The sequence below is a fragment of the Dryas octopetala genome, chromosome 2 (genome assembly GCF_963921425.1).
Source record: "Dryas octopetala chromosome 2, drDryOcto1.1, whole genome shotgun sequence".
Lineage (NCBI taxonomy): Eukaryota > Viridiplantae > Streptophyta > Magnoliopsida > Rosales > Rosaceae > Dryas > Dryas octopetala.
In genome coordinates this window covers 31074134-31091747 of record NC_141367.1, presented here as the reverse complement: position 1 = coordinate 31091747, position 17614 = coordinate 31074134, and the positions used below count along the sequence as shown (strand labels likewise).

The 17614-nt window shown below is 39.9% G+C and overlaps 3 protein-coding genes across 3 annotated transcripts; 2 read left to right on the top strand and 1 right to left on the bottom strand.

Annotated features, from left to right (window-relative positions):
- Positions 1–5608: 5608 nt before the first annotated feature.
- On the top strand, positions 5609–6632 carry LOC147295647 (EF hand calcium-binding protein family). Its single transcript, XM_086233690.1, has one exon. The coding sequence runs from the start codon at positions 5864–5866 to the stop codon at positions 6431–6433; it is 570 nt and encodes a 189-aa protein (XP_086089816.1). The 5' UTR covers positions 5609–5863; the 3' UTR covers positions 6434–6632.
- A 4173-nt stretch (positions 6633–10805) lies between these two features.
- On the top strand, positions 10806–14243 carry LOC147295646 (Rubisco methyltransferase family protein). Its single transcript, XM_086232927.1, has 5 exons — positions 10806–11294; positions 11872–12038; positions 12353–12652; positions 12774–13037; positions 13600–14243. Exons 1-5 carry the CDS (start codon positions 10967–10969, stop codon positions 13975–13977), a joined length of 1437 nt encoding a protein of 478 aa, XP_086089053.1. The 5' UTR covers positions 10806–10966; the 3' UTR covers positions 13978–14243.
- Positions 14244–14744: 501 nt separating this feature from the next.
- Positions 14745–15485, bottom strand: LOC147295645 (uncharacterized). Its single transcript, XM_086233833.1, has one exon. It carries the CDS (start codon positions 15246–15248, stop codon positions 15012–15014), a length of 237 nt encoding a protein of 78 aa, XP_086089959.1. The 5' UTR covers positions 15249–15485; the 3' UTR covers positions 14745–15011.
- Between the last annotated feature and the right edge of the window lie 2129 nt (positions 15486–17614).

The following is a 17614-nucleotide window of genomic DNA, read 5'->3' as shown; positions in this document are numbered from 1 at the left end:
CGGAGTTCGGATGAATTAATTATGGCCAATTATGACTCATCGCGCAAGTTGATGTTTCCTCCTGTTTTGTGAAGAAAGGCATAAAATGCTCTTTAGGGGGAGACATGGTGTCAGGCTCTCCACCACCCCCGGCGCCCACACCCATGGAGCGTTAAGCGAGCTACTCTAGGAACCTGTGGGGACCTAGGGGGCGGGCACATGACTTCCGGAGGGCGGTCATGTGTCTCCGTGGGACAGGAGGTCCCACGGACAGTACAAGCGAGCGGGAGTGCTTGTATTGCGCTGTCACGGGCTCACTTTTAACGCAGCGGAATTTTCCCGTGCGGCGCCAAGATTCCTTTGAATCAAGGCCAGCCATCCTTTCTCTATGCTCTTTTCAAGATTTCGACCCATTCGTTGCCTCCTTGAGGTTTGCCAACAAGAACTACTCATCTCGAGTCTCGCTCACAGCGACTATACGATTGCTTCCTTGTGCCAAGGTTCTCAACCAAGACACTCGCCCGATCGATAGGTTCTTATGACGCCGGCATTCCATTCTCACATGTCGGGTCTTACTTTGTTCCCATATCTCATTTGTCATGGCACTAAGGGCTAGCTCGCGCCCATAGTCCTTTCCTCAAGTTGAACATGCAAGCCAACCTGCAAGCATGCCACCCGAGTGAGCAACTCTTCTCCGATGCCCCACATTAGCTTTCTCTCGTTGGCACGGGGTCGCCCCTCCCATGCCTGCTAGCATCATGTATTGTGCATGGCCGAACCCAAGCCAATGCCCTCGATGAGTACTACATGGCCAATGAGCACCATGGAGTCTCCGGGAGTTCACATGTAATGGGCGTGAAGTGCATACAGCGCGGCGTAAGAGAATTCCCCTTGTAGCCTCGTGTGCGCGCGCCCAGCGCAATACAAGCGAGCGGGAGTGCTTGTATTGCGCTGGGCGCGCGCACACGAGGCTACAAGGGGAATTCTCTTACGCCGCGCCGTATGCACATCACGCCAACCAGATGTGAACTCCCGGAGACTTCATGGTGCACATTGGCCATGTAGTACTCAACAAGGGCATCGGCTTGGGTTCGGCCATGCACTATAGAGGATGCTAGCAGGCACGGGAAGGACGACCCCGTGCCAACGAGAGAAAGCTACCGTGGGGCATCGGAGAAGAGTTGCTCACTCGGGTGGCATGCATGCAAGTTGGCTTGCATGTTCAACTCGAGGAAAGGACTATGGGCGCGAGCTAGCCCTTAGTGCCAGGACAAATGAGATGTGGGAATGAAGTAAGATCCGACATGCGAGAATGGAATGCCGGCGTCATAAGAACCTATCGATCGGGCGAGTGTCTTGGCTGAGAACCTTGACACAAGGAAGCAATCGTATAGTCGCTACGAGCGAGACTCGAGATGAGTAGTTCTTGTTGGCAAACCTCAAGAAGGAAACAGATGGGTCTAAATCTTGAAAAGAGTAAATGGAAAGGATGGCTGGCCTTGATTCAGAGGAATCTTGGCGCCGCACGGGCAAATTCCGCTGCGTAAAAAGTGAGCCCGTGACAGTTGGTATCAGAGCCTAGTTGGTCAAGAGTGGCCAAGTTGAGGACGACGCTAACTTGAATGGTGCTATCAGACGGAGATGTCGAGCGGGGCAACATCTTTAGTGAAAGAGAACCCCAAGGCCAAAGAGTGAGACAAAGAGATGCCCACAGAGGGCAAGTTGAAACAAATGGATGGGCTACAGAGACACAGCCCTACGAGCAAGTTAGAGAACAATGTGCAGAGGCACAAAACAAGTAAGAGAACAATGTGCAGAGGCACTAAACAAGCAAGAGAATATTGTGCGGAGGCACCGAGCAAGTAAGAGAAGGAGTGCGGAGGCACCCAATGAGAAAATGGGCTAGAGTGAAGCCCCAATGAAGAGACATGCTGAACGGAAGCGTTGACACCTATGACAGACTAGTGCATTGTGCAAGGAGGAGTCACAAGAGCTGGAGAGTTGAAGTTGCACATTCTTCCTTAGATTCTTATAAGCCGTCGCAGTGGCGCATTGGTCTATTGAAGCATGTAAGCCGCAAGAGGAGCGCATGGGTTCAGAGGTACCTTGTAAGCCGCATTGGTGGGTTGCTCTTGTGATAGTCGAGTTCATGTAAGCCACGACAGTTGCCATATGGTTGCCAACAATCCTATTGAAGTATTGAGACGAGCAAAGAAGCCAACGTTGTGTAAATCAGTTGAAACGAAGGCACCCTAGTGCGGAGGCACATAAGGGAGCAAGGAGCTACACAAGAGTGGAAGAGCCACATGAAAGTTGCAAGAGGCAACATACTGAGCACAACAAAGGCGAAGAGTCTGAGAAAGAGCAAACCAAGAGGCGAAAGAGCTGATATATGACCACGAGGGTCGAACAATATGAGAGGTAAAGGCCAGGAAGGCCAAATACACAGAAGTGAAAGCCATGAGGGCTGAATACAATTAAGATGAGACCACGAGGGTCGAATGAGGTAAAGCTAAAGGCCAGGAGGGCCAGGTACTTAAACGGTGAAGGCCAAGAGGGCTAAGTACTCAAAAGCAAAGGCCGTGAGGGCCAAGTACATAGAAGTGAAGGCCATGAGGGCTAAGCAGAATTGAGATTAGAAGACCACGAGGGTCGAATGGGAAAAGCTGAAGGCCAGGAGGGCCAAATACATTGAAGCAAAGGTCACGAGGACCAGGTACATAGAAGTAAAGGCCGCGAGGGCCATGTACGCAAAATTGAAGGCCATGAGGGCTCAGTACACTGAAGCTGAAGGCCACGAGGGCCAAATACATTGAAGCGAAGGCCACGAGGGCCAAGTACACAGAAGCAAAGGCCACGAGGGCCAGATACACTGAAGTGAAGGCCACAAGGGCCAAAGTACACGAGAAACAATGAAGCGGACAGAGTTCAAGCTTACTCTACTTGAGGGACATGCGGTGGATCACTTGAGCTGTGTAAGCGGGGTGCTACAAGAGTGTAGTAGGTTAGAGAACCTCGCCCAGAGGGGCGCACTTCCTTCAGAACTTGCGAGACAATTGTATGGTCATCAAGTGGAGTTTGTATTGAGCTAATCAAGCAGGCTATCGACAGGAGTGCCGGTAGCAAAAGTGGGGGAGCCCACAAATGTCAACACAAGGAACGCACAGAGGTGCACATCAAGAGGCAGATGGGGACAAGTACATCCCAGCTTAAGTGGGGGTGCCCACGAGAGCACATCGGAGTCAAACGCACAGAGGTGCATTACAAGAGACATACCGAGGGACAAGAGATAGTGCTGGTAAGTGGATCCGGGAGGGTGAAACTGCAACAAGGGGTTGTTCAGCTCAGTGACTTGTGCATGACTTCTACTACGGGGTCTAGTATGTGAGAGGACGAAGCCTGGTGGTACGAAGGTTGTGTCAAGGAGTTGACTGGTGCCAGCAAATGGGGCAATTAAGTGCCAATGAAGACCAGAAAGATGAAGAAGTGACGAGATGGGGAAGGAACCAACAAAGCAGAAGTGCAACGGGTCCTTTCCACTACGAATGAGCATGAGGGTGCCGCAGAGGAGTGCGGTTAGCTTTTAAGCTACACCCGGCGGGGTGCATCTCTCTTTGAGTGAGTCGAACAAGATGTAATTACGACTCCAAGTCCAAAAGTGGACCCATGTGTGCTCAGAGGAGCAATTGAAGGAGTACGGCGAGTACAACCATATCCAAGAATGGACATATCCAAGCTCGGAGGAGCAAGCGGGCAATGGAAGTGGTGGAATCATATAAATATTGAGTTCAAGCAGAGGAGAATGAAGTTTGGGTGAATGCTTCAGTACATGTCTTTGGCCAAGTCCAAGAGTGGGCGCGAGAAGGTCGTCACAGAGGTGATTCTACAGAGGTAGAGGGACAGTACTCGTTGTCATCAACCCTAATGGAGGAAGAAGACCTAAAGAGCATTTTGGAGCGAAACAGGAGGCACGTCGATGGGGGCATCGACAAGATAAGTGGGGGAGGATGTCACGGTCCGCACTTAGAGTTGTGCTTCCGTGACATTAATATGAAGTATGGAGGGCCAAATGCCAAGAGAATGGCATCCGTTTGGCGAAGTGTGGCCGAGTTGCGCGCGCGGAAGGGTAATTTCGTAATTTGGCTGTTTCGGGGTCTTCCGGTTGGAATTTGGGAAATCTAAAAATACCGGTAAATCCAGGAGGTCGAAACGAGTCCAACGCAACTGACGGTTCGTCAATCGGAGTTCGGATGAATTAATTATGGCCAATTATGACTCCTCGCGCAAGTTGATGTTTCCTCCTGTTTTGTGAAGAAAGGCATAAAATGCTCTTTAGGGGGAGACATGGTGTCAAGCTCTCCACCACCCCCGGCGCCCACACCCATGGAGCGTTAAGCGAGCTACTCTAGGAACCGGAGGGGACCTAGGGGGCGGGCACATGACTTCCGGAGGGCGGTCATGTGTCTCCGTGGGACAGGAGGTCCCACGGACAGTACAAGCGAGCGGGAGTGCTTGTATTGCGCTGGGCGCGCGCACACGAGGCTACAAGGGGAATTCTCTTACGCCGCGCCGTATGCACATCACGCCAACCAGATGTGAACTCCCGGAGACTTCATGGTGCACATTGGCCATGTAGTACTCAACAAGGGCATCGGCTTGGGTTCGGCCATGCACTATAGAGGATGCTAGCAGGCACGGGAAGGACGACCCCGTGCCAACGAGAGAAAGCTACCGTGGGGCATCGGAGAAGAGTTGCTCACTCGGGTGGCATGCATGCAAGTTGGCTTGCATGTTCAACTCGAGGAAAGGACTATGGGCGCGAGCTAGCCCTTAGTGCCAGGACAAATGAGATGTGGGAATGAAGTAAGATCCGACATGCGAGAATGGAATGCCGGCGTCATAAGAACCTATCGATCGGGCGAGTGTCTTGGCTGAGAACCTTGACACAAGGAAGCAATCGTATAGTCGCTACGAGCGAGACTCGAGATGAGTAGTTCTTGTTGGCAAACCTCAAGAAGGAAACAGATGGGTCTAAATCTTGAAAAGAGTAAAGGGAAAGGATGGCTGGCCTTGATTCAGAGGAATCTTGGCGCCGCACGGGCAAATTCCGCTGCGTAAAAAGTGAGCCCGTGACAATTACCCTCTAATTATGCAAGTATTCATAAAACACAATATTAGGAAGCAGAAGGAAATAAAAAAATTGGCATATTCGTTTGTTTATTAGATCAATTGAGAAAGATTTTGGTGTTAAAATTAGTTTATTTGAGTTTAACACTAATTTATTTGTTTATTATTCATTGTAAAGACATAAGATCAGTATTCTAGATTGAGTATAATTGTACGTACACTCATAATGATGCTCTACGTTCTTCATTGGAGACGGAAACAAAAAAGCTTACCTTAAAACTCCTACAAACCAAGAACTTTGACGACCCTATAATAAGCACCTCTTAAGTGTTAAGTAAAATAAAACGTATTAAAAAGTTGGTTTAGTGGGGAAACGCGTGGGATCCATGAGTCAGTGAGTTGGTGTGTAGTGTGTAAATTCAATTCACATTTCACGCGCAATCCGTCTCTCTCTCCTCCAAAATTGGCGACAACAAACAACAAGATTGAGTGTTTTAATTAAATTTTTGCTGGTAAGTGGTAACCAACATTGACAGAGAAAAAGAGGAGAGAGATTCAGTTGGGTTCTGTTTTTGTTTTGGCGTTCAGTTATTCACCCAATTCCCAATTCCTAACCAAATTCTTATCTCTCTCATCTACTCAGTCATATAATAACCTCCTCTCGACTCTCGTACCTGCAACAACAAAAACCGATCCTTCAAATTCTGAATCTCACATTTTTCTTCTTTCATCTGGTTTTTTTGGTTCTCTCTTCCAAATGGGTTTCAAATCGCTCTTCTCCCGGAAGAAGAAATCGAGCCCATCAAGCACAGCCGGTACTCCAACCCCATTCGCGATGAGCACACCGTCGCGATCTCCGTCCTTCAACACGCGCGCTCAGATCGCGGAGCTCAAGCAGGTCTTCATGAAATTCGACGTCAACGGCGACGATAAGATCTCGGCGTCGGAGCTGGGAGCCATCATGGGCAGCCTGGGCCAGCCGTGCTCCGACGAAGAGCTCCGCCACATGATCCTGGAGGTCGACGGCGACGGCGACGGGTTCATCGACTTCAAGGAGTTCGTGGAGCTCAACACCAAAGGAGTCGACTCGGCGGAGGCGCTGGAGAATCTCAAGGACGCGTTCTCGGTGTACGACATCGACGGGAACGGCTCGATTTCGGCGGAGGAGTTGCACGAAGTGCTGAGGAGCTTGGGCGATGAGTGTTCGATCGCCGAGTGCAAGAAGATGATCAGTGGGGTCGACAGCGACGGCGACGGTATGATCAATTTTGACGAGTTCAAGGTCATGATGATGATGGGCTCGCGTTACGATTCAGCTTCCGTTTGATCGTCATCAAATCAATTCGATCGATCGATCTCACTTTTGATTTATTCCTCATCAACAATTGTTTAGAATATCTTGACTTCTCTTCTTTCTTTTTCATTGGTAGCTTTTTTATCATTAAGGAATATTAACATCTTCATCTTTGTATAATCATTTGGATTTAATGGACTTAAAATTGGTCTATTGCTACTTTTGGAAACAAGTATTCGTATTGTTTGGTACCAATTTTTTTGCCTTATGAAAAGGGTATGATTACTGAATCCAAGATGTTGCCAAAAACAAGCAAGGAAACGAATACAGTACAATTCCTATAAACCCATTCCAAGTGCCATACTAAACAACAAACCAATAAAACAGTGCAGCTTCTGTGTAGTGTGGCCAATTTTCATGCTGTTTGGTTATCCCCTGATTAAGACCAAAATAAGTGATTTTCTTTGAATATTTTTGGTTGGCTTAACTTGTCGAGAAATTATTTTATATAGGTATAACCAACGAATTAAATTTCGGATTTTGAAGAAATTTCTATAGAATTTTTAAATTTCAACAAAAATTAGACGGAAATTGTAATTAAAATATGAAAATTTTTAATAAAATTTTACCATATATTTATTTAACATATTATCTACTAAATTGATAAAAAAAACGTTGAATAAATCAAATTATATAGTAGGTTTCATATGATATAAGGTAAATATAATGCGTGCTGGATTAAATACTGTTAAATAAAATTAGTATAATTAATAAAAAAAATTAGTATATTCTTTATACTGTATAATTTAATTATATACTAAAATCTAAAATCTAATACTCTATATATTCTATATACCCTAATATTCTTTATATTCTATAATCTATACATTAAACCCTATATAATTTATATTCTTTAAGATATTTGGTTTTAGGCCCTTTACGATATTTTTAATTATTTTTTTATATAAAAATGTATTAAAGTTTAAAGTAAATGATTATAAAACCCAAATTTGGGCTCTCTATACCTTTAAGACCATGTGTTTTTTTTTTTTGTTTTAAATGAGGTCCAATAACACCTAACCCGGTCCACATTTTAACATTTCCCTCTTCTTCGTCTTGTTTTCTCTGTCTTTCTCTGTTTGTGAGGCTACAGCTGTAACCCAATCAGCTCTCTCTCTCTCTTTAGGATATTAGGTTTTAGGCTATTTAGAATACTTTTAATTATTTTTTTATATAAAGATGTATTAAAGTTTAAAGTAAATGATTATAAAACCCAAATTTAGGCTCTCTATACCTTTAAGACCATGTGTTTTTTTTTTTGTTTTAAAGGAGGTCCAATAACACCTAACCCGGTCCACATTTTAACATTTCCCTCTTCTTCGTCTTGTTTTCTCTGTCTTTCTCTGTTTGTGAGGCTACAGCTGTAACCCAATCAGCTTTCTCTCTCTCTTTAGGATATTAGGTTTTAGGCTATTTAGAATACTTTTAATTATTTTTTTATATAAAGATATATTAAAGTTTAAAGTAAATGATTATAAAACTCAAATTTGGGCTCTCTATACTTTTAAGACCTTGTGCTTTTTTTTTTTTTTTTTTAAAAGGTCCAATAACAGCAGACCCGGTCCACGTTCTAACATTTCCCTCTTCTTCTCCGTCTTGTTTTCTCCGTCTCTCTCTGTTTGTGAGGCTACAGCTGTAACCCAATCAGCTCTCTCTCTCTTCCAGTCGCATGTGACCCTTTGGCCCCCTTTGGCTCTCACTCTCACTCTTTGTGACTCTGAAATCTAACTCAGATTGCAATTCATAGTTTATCGGTACAAAGACTCAAAACACCCACTTATCCATTTGCCCTCTCTCTCTCTCTCTCTCATGGCTTCTCCAATTTTAGCCAAGCTTGCATTGTGTTTGTTCTTAGTGTTTCTCACTTTGGGCCCATCTTGGGCTCAGCTCGACGAAACCAGCTTGAAGCTAGTGACGACCGACGCTTTGGAATCATGGTCCACCACAATATACGACGAGCTGGAGGAAGAGAACGACATCAATGCCGATGACGAGGACGATAAATAGTAATTTGATTGCTTTGATTTGTATATGATTTTTAAAAATTCTCGTGATTTTGTTTGCTAGAATCTATATAATCCAATTCCGGTTGAATTTGATATGGGATTATGATTGTAATTGTAGTTATGTAGTTTCTTGCTGACTTGCTGTTCAAAGGTTAGATTTTGGTCTTGCCGTGATATGGGTTTGTGCCTAAGATTTGAGATAGACTATGGAGCAGGATTACAAAGAAGGGTAGCGTCGATTTAGTCTGGGTTGGTTAGGTTTGTGATTTCTGGAATTGGGTTTTTATTGACAATTGTGACTGCAAGGAGTAAACTTTGAGAACTTAGATGCAGCCCTTGACAAGTTTTCATGGTAAATTAACAATGAAACATTTTTTCGTGAAAGGCTATGAATTTTCTATATAAGCAAAACTTCTATTTTACATTGACAATACAGAGACAATTCAACTGTTTTAGATGAAGCCCTAGCAAGTTATTTAGTATAATGTCTAAAGAAATATAAGTTGAATATGAATTCTCTCTTTTTGTGCTGATGACTTCTGGAAGAAAAAGGAAATATAAGTTGAATATCAATTCTTTCTTTCAAGCTCATCAAAATGTAGGGTTATTTGAGATATTTTTCATTTCACCTGATTGTTACTGTTATGCAGTAACAATATATGTGATTGTTACTGTCATGCAGTAGCAATAGGTGATTGTTACTATTCGATAGTAACAATTATATTTACGCAAAAGATTATGGATACTTCATCTTGATTTTTTGTGTTTTATATTAGTTATTATTTAACATGGTTATAAAATGAAAAATACATAATTTATGTTTTTCTTTTGTACCAATTGACACTGAAATGAAAAAAAAAAAAAAAAAACACATTTTTTTAAAAACACTGTAGCGCGCTACAATAACGCCGTTATTGTAACAGTAATGTTTTTTAAGTAATAGGCCGCTACAGTATTTCACTGTAGCGTATGGGCCGGATGAACAATAAATTTTTAAAAATGGACTTTAAAAAAAAAAAAAAACCTTAAAGTTTAAGGTTTAAAATAACTAAACGAAATCTCAAACTTTTTTTTTTTCTTTGCAATTGACCAAAGGCCCTAAACCCCCCTCCTTTTTATTTTATTTTTATCTTTCCTTCCTTTTTTTCACGTGCCTCTCACTTAGCCAACCTCCAAGCTTTGTCTTCACTAAGTGTAACAACCCAAATTTTGGCTTATGCTAATTTTGTTACTTAAATTTTTCAAATTTGTTTTAAGATTTATTTAAAGGAATTAGAAAATTTTTTAAATTTATTTTAACTAACTTAGACCTTTAGTTGTGATTCTAGAGCTTAGTTGTGTGGAAATGAATTTTAAAAAAAGAAAATTTAAGAATTTGGTAATTACTATTTTTTCAGAATTAAATTATAAGAGTATGATTTTTCTTAATTTTTTGAAAGCAATTTGACTATTTTGAGGTTATAGGAAATTAGTACTCATCAATACGAGTCCGTAGAATTTTTCGGTGAATTATTTGGAGTCTCAAGTTATTTTTTGTGAATTTCTAAAGTTGGAGAAAATAGAAAATATGAAAATTTCGAAAATTTAAATAAATTTCAGTAAATTTCGCCAAAATTTCTGCAAAATCTTCTCGAAAAATTATTAAACGTGTATTTTGATTTCAGAACCTAAAAAAACAAAATTTTGGACAAAATTTTACCGAAAATTTCGAAATTTAATACCTTGCGTATAACTAAGAGAGACTTAAAGTTCAGTCCATTTTAAAAGTCTTTCTTAAACTAAGACTGGTAGTGATTTAGAGTTTTTAATTAAGTCATTTTATTTTTCTTTTTTGACGACTTTATATTAGGTTTTAACTCCAAGATTTTAGGTCCTTCTCAAAGTTAAAACCTAACATGCAGCTTCTACAAAGCTCATTCTACACTTTAGGAGAGGAAGTACCTTCAAATCGGGGAATGACTTTATTATGAATTAAAAGGATTTTTTTATAAATTAAAAAGATTTTCTTATAAATTAAAATAGCTTTATTAAGAATTAAAAAAAATTTTATAAATTATTATGAATTAAAAAGATTTTCTTATAAATTTTAAAACATCCCCGGTCTCCATCTAAAAATTATTTTTTAAAAAAACATAAGCTTAATTATCTCAATAACTAATTCACGTAATATATATAATATGTGGATTAGTTACACCACATATCATTGTTATGATTATATATAATAATTTGTGTTTAAATGGTATTTATGCACACCCTTTATAATATAGGTGGTATTTGTGTAAAAAAAAAAAAAAACATTTATTTATTTTAGTCATGTATTTTAATTTTTTCAGAGGCAAAATTGAAATTAAAAACTTAAAAAAAGTTAGTGGGCTGAAATTATCCCCCATCAAAACAAAAACAATAATTTTCCCCTAATTTTCCATCGAAATTATTCCATAAAACCAAAATATCAAATTCTCTCAAGGTTTCTTAGCACTAGGACTGAAGTGGCTTGGCCATGGCAGCTTCGAAAATGGTAATGGCTTCTCTCACCGCCTTCCGGCCTTTTACTTGCGCTGCCTCAGCCTCTTATCCTGGGCGCTTGGTCCCACATCCACCTGACCTGATCAAGTGGGTCCGTAGGGAAGGAGGGTTCGTCCACGAGGCCGTGAAAATAGCTCAAGACACATCCTTTGGTCTTGGCCTGGTGGCTTCTGAGGAAATTCCAAAAGGTTCTCAACTTATTGTTCTTCCCAAGCACGTACTTTTGAGATTTGGCTCTCTTGAATCGGAGGGTGGAGATGGGCTTGATTTTGTTCTCGTCAATTTAGCTCGCCAAGTTCCCGGTAAGTGCTTTTGGCTTTCACATGCTCTCTTTCTTAGTTTTATGCTCATATTTTGGTGTATTGTAATGTACTAATGTACTATGCTTTTTGGTTAATGCGTATTTCGCATTTTACTATCTTTCTTTTTAGTTTTGTTCGAAAGAAGAATTTTACAATTAGGTTCCGTAGTGGAAATGTGGAACCTCTCATTTAGTTCAATGAGCAGTAAAGCTTGAACTTTGATGTACATGTATACTAAGTTGGAATTGAAGCATCATTTCCATGGGATTTGAATGTTCAAGTCACTGGTGTAGCACATGGCATTCTGTCTTTATCTCCCTTAAGATGTTAATCTATGTAAGTTAAATTAGCAGTAGCTTGCCTTATCAAAATGTCTCCTCAGTTGTAGATGTTCTTTAGTGGGTTTTTTTTCTCGAATGAAATTTTTGTGACAAATGTCTGCTAACATCAAATCCTAGTACTGCAGTATAGCATTTAGGTTTTCACTCTGCATAGGTTGGTAACTTAAATTTTTGTACATTAGGCTGTACTGAGTTTTGAATATGAGTAAATTGGACACTGTGGAAGCATTTGGCAGAGGAACTATGGGCAATGAAATTGGGTTTGAAGCTTCTGCAAGAAAGAGCAAAAGTTGGATCCTTTTGGTGGCCATACATCAGCAACCTCCCTGAAACATTTAGTGTACCCATCTTCTTCCCTGGCGAGGACATAAAGAATTTGCAGTATGCTCCACTTCTTTACCAGGTACCATAATTGACCACATAAAAGAGATGGACAGGTCCTCTAGTTTACCATAAGTTACTCTCTGAGTTGCCTTCCATGCTGTTGGATATGCTTTGTCTCACACACATTTTATTTTAACTTTAAGATATTAAAGAATAGAATCATTCCCTTCAAGTTGTCTCCTCATTCCTAAATTTTGGGATTTAGACAATTCTGACACAGAGACACACCTTGATTTGAAGGCCATGTAATATAGCTTGTGTTAAGATTTTTATCTTAATAACGACTTGATTTCCACAGTAAGGTTTGAAGTACCTAGTGATTTCTTGTTCCAGGTAAACAAGAGATGCAGATTTCTTCTTGATTTTGAACAAGAAGTCAAACGTGCTCTTGAAAATCTGAAACCCAACGATCACCCTTTTGGTGGCCAAGCTGTAGATGCATCCTCCCTTGGATGGGCAATGTCAGCAGTTTCATCTCGGGCATTCCGCTTATATGGTAAAAAGCTTCCAAATGGGATCTACGATGAGGTCCCCATGATGCTTCCTCTCATCGATATGTGCAACCATAGTTTCAAGCCAAATGCCCTAATAGTTCAGGACCAAGATGACAGGAACAAGAAGATGCTAGTAAAGGTTTTATTTGTTTTATGTTTCTTTAATTTCATTCAAAAATTCTCTAAGCCATTAATTGTAAAGGAAAATAACATTGAATTCACAGTTTTCTTTACTCAGTGATGATTCTCTCTCATTCCAGGTTGTGGCAGAAACAATGATCAAACAGAATGATTGTTTAGTACTTAACTATGGCTGTTTAAACAATGATCTTTTCCTACTTGATTATGGATTTGTGATGCCTTCAAACCCCTATGATTGTATTGAGCTCAAATACGATGGGGCACTTTTGGATGCTGCAAGTATGGCTGCTGGAGTATCCTCACCCAGCTTCTCTGCACCATCTCCATGGCAAAAAGAAATATTATGCCACCTAAAGTTAGATGGGGAGGCTCCTCTTCTTAAGGTATCTGCTTCCCTGAAATTTTGATTGTTGCTATTATCTTGCATTATAATTGGATTTAAATCTGTGTATGTTCACTATGAGTTGTAGCAAGCTTTAATCCTATCATTTCTCAGTTTTGGTTGAAGAAAAATTCTGATATTTTCATGTTGCATCTGGTTTGCAAGACGACATGGCTTATTAGCTTTTGGCTTGAAATAAGTCACATGGATGTTATCTATTTTTTTGGGTAAATGTCCTACAAATAATATGCAGAATTTAATTAAATCTGAAGAGGCCATCAACTGTTATGACTTGTGCTGGATGTTTTACAATGCCTTTTCTCTTTGTCTCAATTTCTAAATCCAAACCACCAGCAGAAGTTTTCTGGGGCTTTTGTCTCAAATCCTAGTCCCGAGTACTTACTTTTTGAACTTTCCATAGGCCACAAGCATAGTTAGATGATGTAACCTTGCTGTCAGACTGATCATGTTAATTGTAGTAAAATTATCAAAGACTTACCTCTTTATGATTCCTGGTACACAAGTTCTTATAGTTTAACGATGTCTTTTCATTTGCCTGACAGGTATGCTTAGGAGGTTCGGAATTGGTTGAGGGACGCTTGTTGGCAGCATTAAGAGTTGTTCTTGCCAGTGACAAAGAAACAGTGCAGAAGCATGATTTAAATATACTTAAATCTATATTAGTCGAAGCTCCCCTTGGTATTGCAAACGAGGTAGCTTCTTTTCGCACCATTATTGCACTATGTGTGATTGCACTAGGACACTTCCCTACCAAAATCATGGAGGATGAATCCATGTTGAAAAAGGGTGTTTCAGATTCTACAGAGTCTGCTATCCAGTTCAGAATCCAGAAGAAAACTGTCATAATAGATGTGATGAGAGATCTCACAAGGAGGGTGAAGTTACTGACATCAAAAGAAACAGCCACTGCTCAAGGCTAAGTTGTGATGCTAGAGGAACCCGGAATCATTCAAAATCTGGCATGTTTGCTCACAAGTACTCATGTTTCCTGCTGCTTTGTTTTGCAATATCTTCCTGCTCTCTAGTAATTTGAGTATTATTACAGATCTTAGGGTTTTCTCTAGCATTAATCACAGATAGTTTGTTCTTTAAATAGTTTCTTGTACTGAATAAGTCAATGTAATTCTTTCTGTAGGAGATAATGGTTTAAAACTCATAATATATTAGGATGGAATTTTTTCACTAATTAGGATGGCCCTGAAATGTCTCATCAGGAACTCTTTTAGCTGTTTTTCGTTTTTCTCTGAATGGTATATCTAAAACTGACTGATGAAAAGCCTTTTCCTACAGTCTGAATTTATCAGTTAAATTAAGCTTGAATAGTCAGAAATTCGAAGACAACAGGTTTAACTACAATGGTTTGTATCGATAGGGGTTAGGTCACTTGAGGTTTTAGTACAATCATACACACACACACACACACACACACACATATGTATGTATATATCTTTAACAACAGTAAAAATATGAATAAAATTGGAAGGGAAATTATTCTAAGATGTTTATTCATAGATAAAGAATATTCTCAGATGGGCAAGGTGTTACAGACAGCACATGAATAAGAGCTGCAATGTTATATATGTGAAAACAATAGACAGAGAATAATAATTCTCCAAAACTGAATATATTGTGCATGTGCGTGACAAACAGTCACTTTGAGACGGAGTCTAATGGTGAAACAAAAATATGATAATATATCATCCCAACTGCAAAACTTAGAGGAACCCTTAAATCATAGAAATAAACTGATGACAAACGATGATACCATAAAAGTAGAAACAAGATTATTTTCACTATAACTTTGAGTTTCCAACCAACGATATGTACAAGTAAACTAAAACCCCAAAACGCCAAATACTTGTTGGTGTGGTAGAAACTAGAAAGAAACTAGAAAAAAAAAAAAAAAAAAAACATTCAAAAAGTTGTAAGGCGTTGGCTGCATGCAGGGCAAGTGCTATGCAGCCAATCCGAGCGGTGAACGCGAGCGCTGCCGAGTAATCTCATGAAGAAGCACACGTCTCATCTCCGATGGCTGCTGCAGAGATGGGTGCTTGATTTTCTCGAATTCTTGCTTGATCTTCATCACTTGGCTATGGATTGGAACGCCCATGTATCCCTCTTCATCCATATTCCCGTTGTTGCTGCTGTTTTCGTCTGTGTTGTTGTTTTGGTTGTTGTTGTTGTGCTCCATATCTATATCTATGTGCTCTGCCCAAAGGCGCTGTTGTTATGTTTCTTAGGGTGCCAACAAATCACACGTTAGGCCTTGTGTATCTGTTTTCTTGAGGAGTTAAGAACGTATTGAATACTATATATATGGAAACGAAACAAAGGAAAAGGACACGATTTCTTCATGAACAGTGAGAAAAGGAAGGTTTTTGCCAAAAGGAAGCTGCTGTGGCTGTGGCTAAGCCCAGCAACTCCAATTCGCTTCCTATGAATGAATCAAAATTGAGACGACTCTTAGGCGTGCCCACATGATTTTCTACCAAACTTGCCCCTTTTGCTTTAGTCAAAATTACCATACCGACCATGGTGGTTGGAGTCACTTTGACCCTTTTATTTAATTTTCTTTTGTTATTTAGTTATTGTCTTATTGGTGGAATGGGTCAATGCTCCCTTGTTTTCTTTGGAAACTATTGGGTGGTAGGCATAGTCATGACCATAGGATCAATCGGTGGGCCACCAACTGACCAACTGAGGGTAGGGATTAGATGCTGTGTTTAAGGATGAGAGGTTTGAGTTGTAGTAAATCACATCCAATTTGATTAATGGGGTTAATTAATCCAGGCACTTAATTTGGGTCATATTGGGTCAAGGAACAATGGCAAGTCCTAGAGAGAAGAGGATATGGATGGATTTGGGTGGCTGCCCAAGCCACCGGCCTTCTTTGAGGGATCTCTTCATTTGACTTGAATATAAAGATTAAACATGCACCAAACTTTGGTTATTAATGCATATAACTTTCTCTGGCTCAGACCTCCCTTCCTTTCTCAAGAATTTTAGGTCATGAGAGCACTGATTTGGCTGCTACTGTATCATGGTTTTGAAAATTTTGCCTTGGAGTTGGCCTCATTGGATACAAACCAGAAAATTATTGGCCAATTTTCATATCATATATATTCATTAAGCTTTTTTTGGGGGTTATATGGTCATAATATTGGGAAACTCACGTTTTGAAAATATTATGAACCCACTACATGCATGTTTTGGTTATCTGTCTTATGTTACATAAAGTGAAACTACTAGAAAGTTTCAAGCTTTATCCTTTCATATATGGATGATTCTTGTGGACTACTGACTACATGAAAATGACGAATATGTTTTAACCTTTTGTCCCTAAATTCCTAGAGAAATATGGAATTCCAGAAGGTGGCCTCTCTCTTTGTTTGACTGGGGGAGGTCCTTTTCTATGGAAAGATTAGGCTGCTTGGCAGGGCCCAAATCAAGTCCATAAAAGATTCACTTATTAAGGAAATTTATAGTTTTAAAGCAAGAAATATAAAGCTTAAATTCAGCTTTGATCTTATTAATATCGAAATTCCGGTTGCATATGGAATTTCCTATATATGTTATGCGTATTACAACAACCAACGCAAAAGATAATTTACTCTTAATTACGACAAAATGACAAAGGATATTATCTTTTTTTTACTCAATATAACAACTTTTCCCTAATTATGGGTTCAAAATCTCCCTAGACAAAAAATGCTTATATTGTCACATCCATGAGTAAAAATTCACCATTTCGCTAGAAATTTAGGCTAAATGGATGTGTAATTATAGCTGGTGTTTTATAGTTTCACTGCAATGAATAAAAATGGACATAATATTTATTTTTGTTTTCTTATAAAAAAAAATCGCCAGGAAATAATTTACAAAATAGACGTAATATATGGTTTTCTTATATTAAGTAAATTAAAAATTTCAGAGAGTTGAAGCATATTGAAGTCATCTCAACGAATATGACAATCAAACAAATGTAAAAGCTTAGCATAATAAATAAATAAATAAGATAAAGCATGGAAACGCAGTTTGTGCTTCGTATCCGGCGGTTTCTACCTTCACGTTTTTTATTAAGCTAGTCTTCGACAAAGACGAAAAGGACCCTGAGGACTTTCAGGATTGAATGATTGATAATCACGTTTGGCGTAAACAAACGCAAGGCCACAAGGGTGCTTCGAATTTTTGACCAACTATATGGTTCAGAATTAACTAGTGGGGAAGGGGTACGTGACGTGGCACTTCTGACATACGCGTTCGGTTATACGGTTAAGTTCTTCTTTTTGGGTCGAAGGTCATACGGTTAAGTTAAGGTGTGACTCGTGAGTATATGACTTTGGTGTTTTGTCGGCTTGCTACGTGGCAGCAGACTACTGCATTTGTTCTCATTGCCACATCATTACATGAAATTCTTCTACACTTCCTCTACTTTTGTTTCTACTTCTGTTTTTAAGAGGTTTCTTGTAATATGGTAGAGAAATTATTTTGTATAATTAATTAGCAATAATACTTATGCCTCGTTTGGGATTATGGTGAAGGACCCAAAAGCTGTTG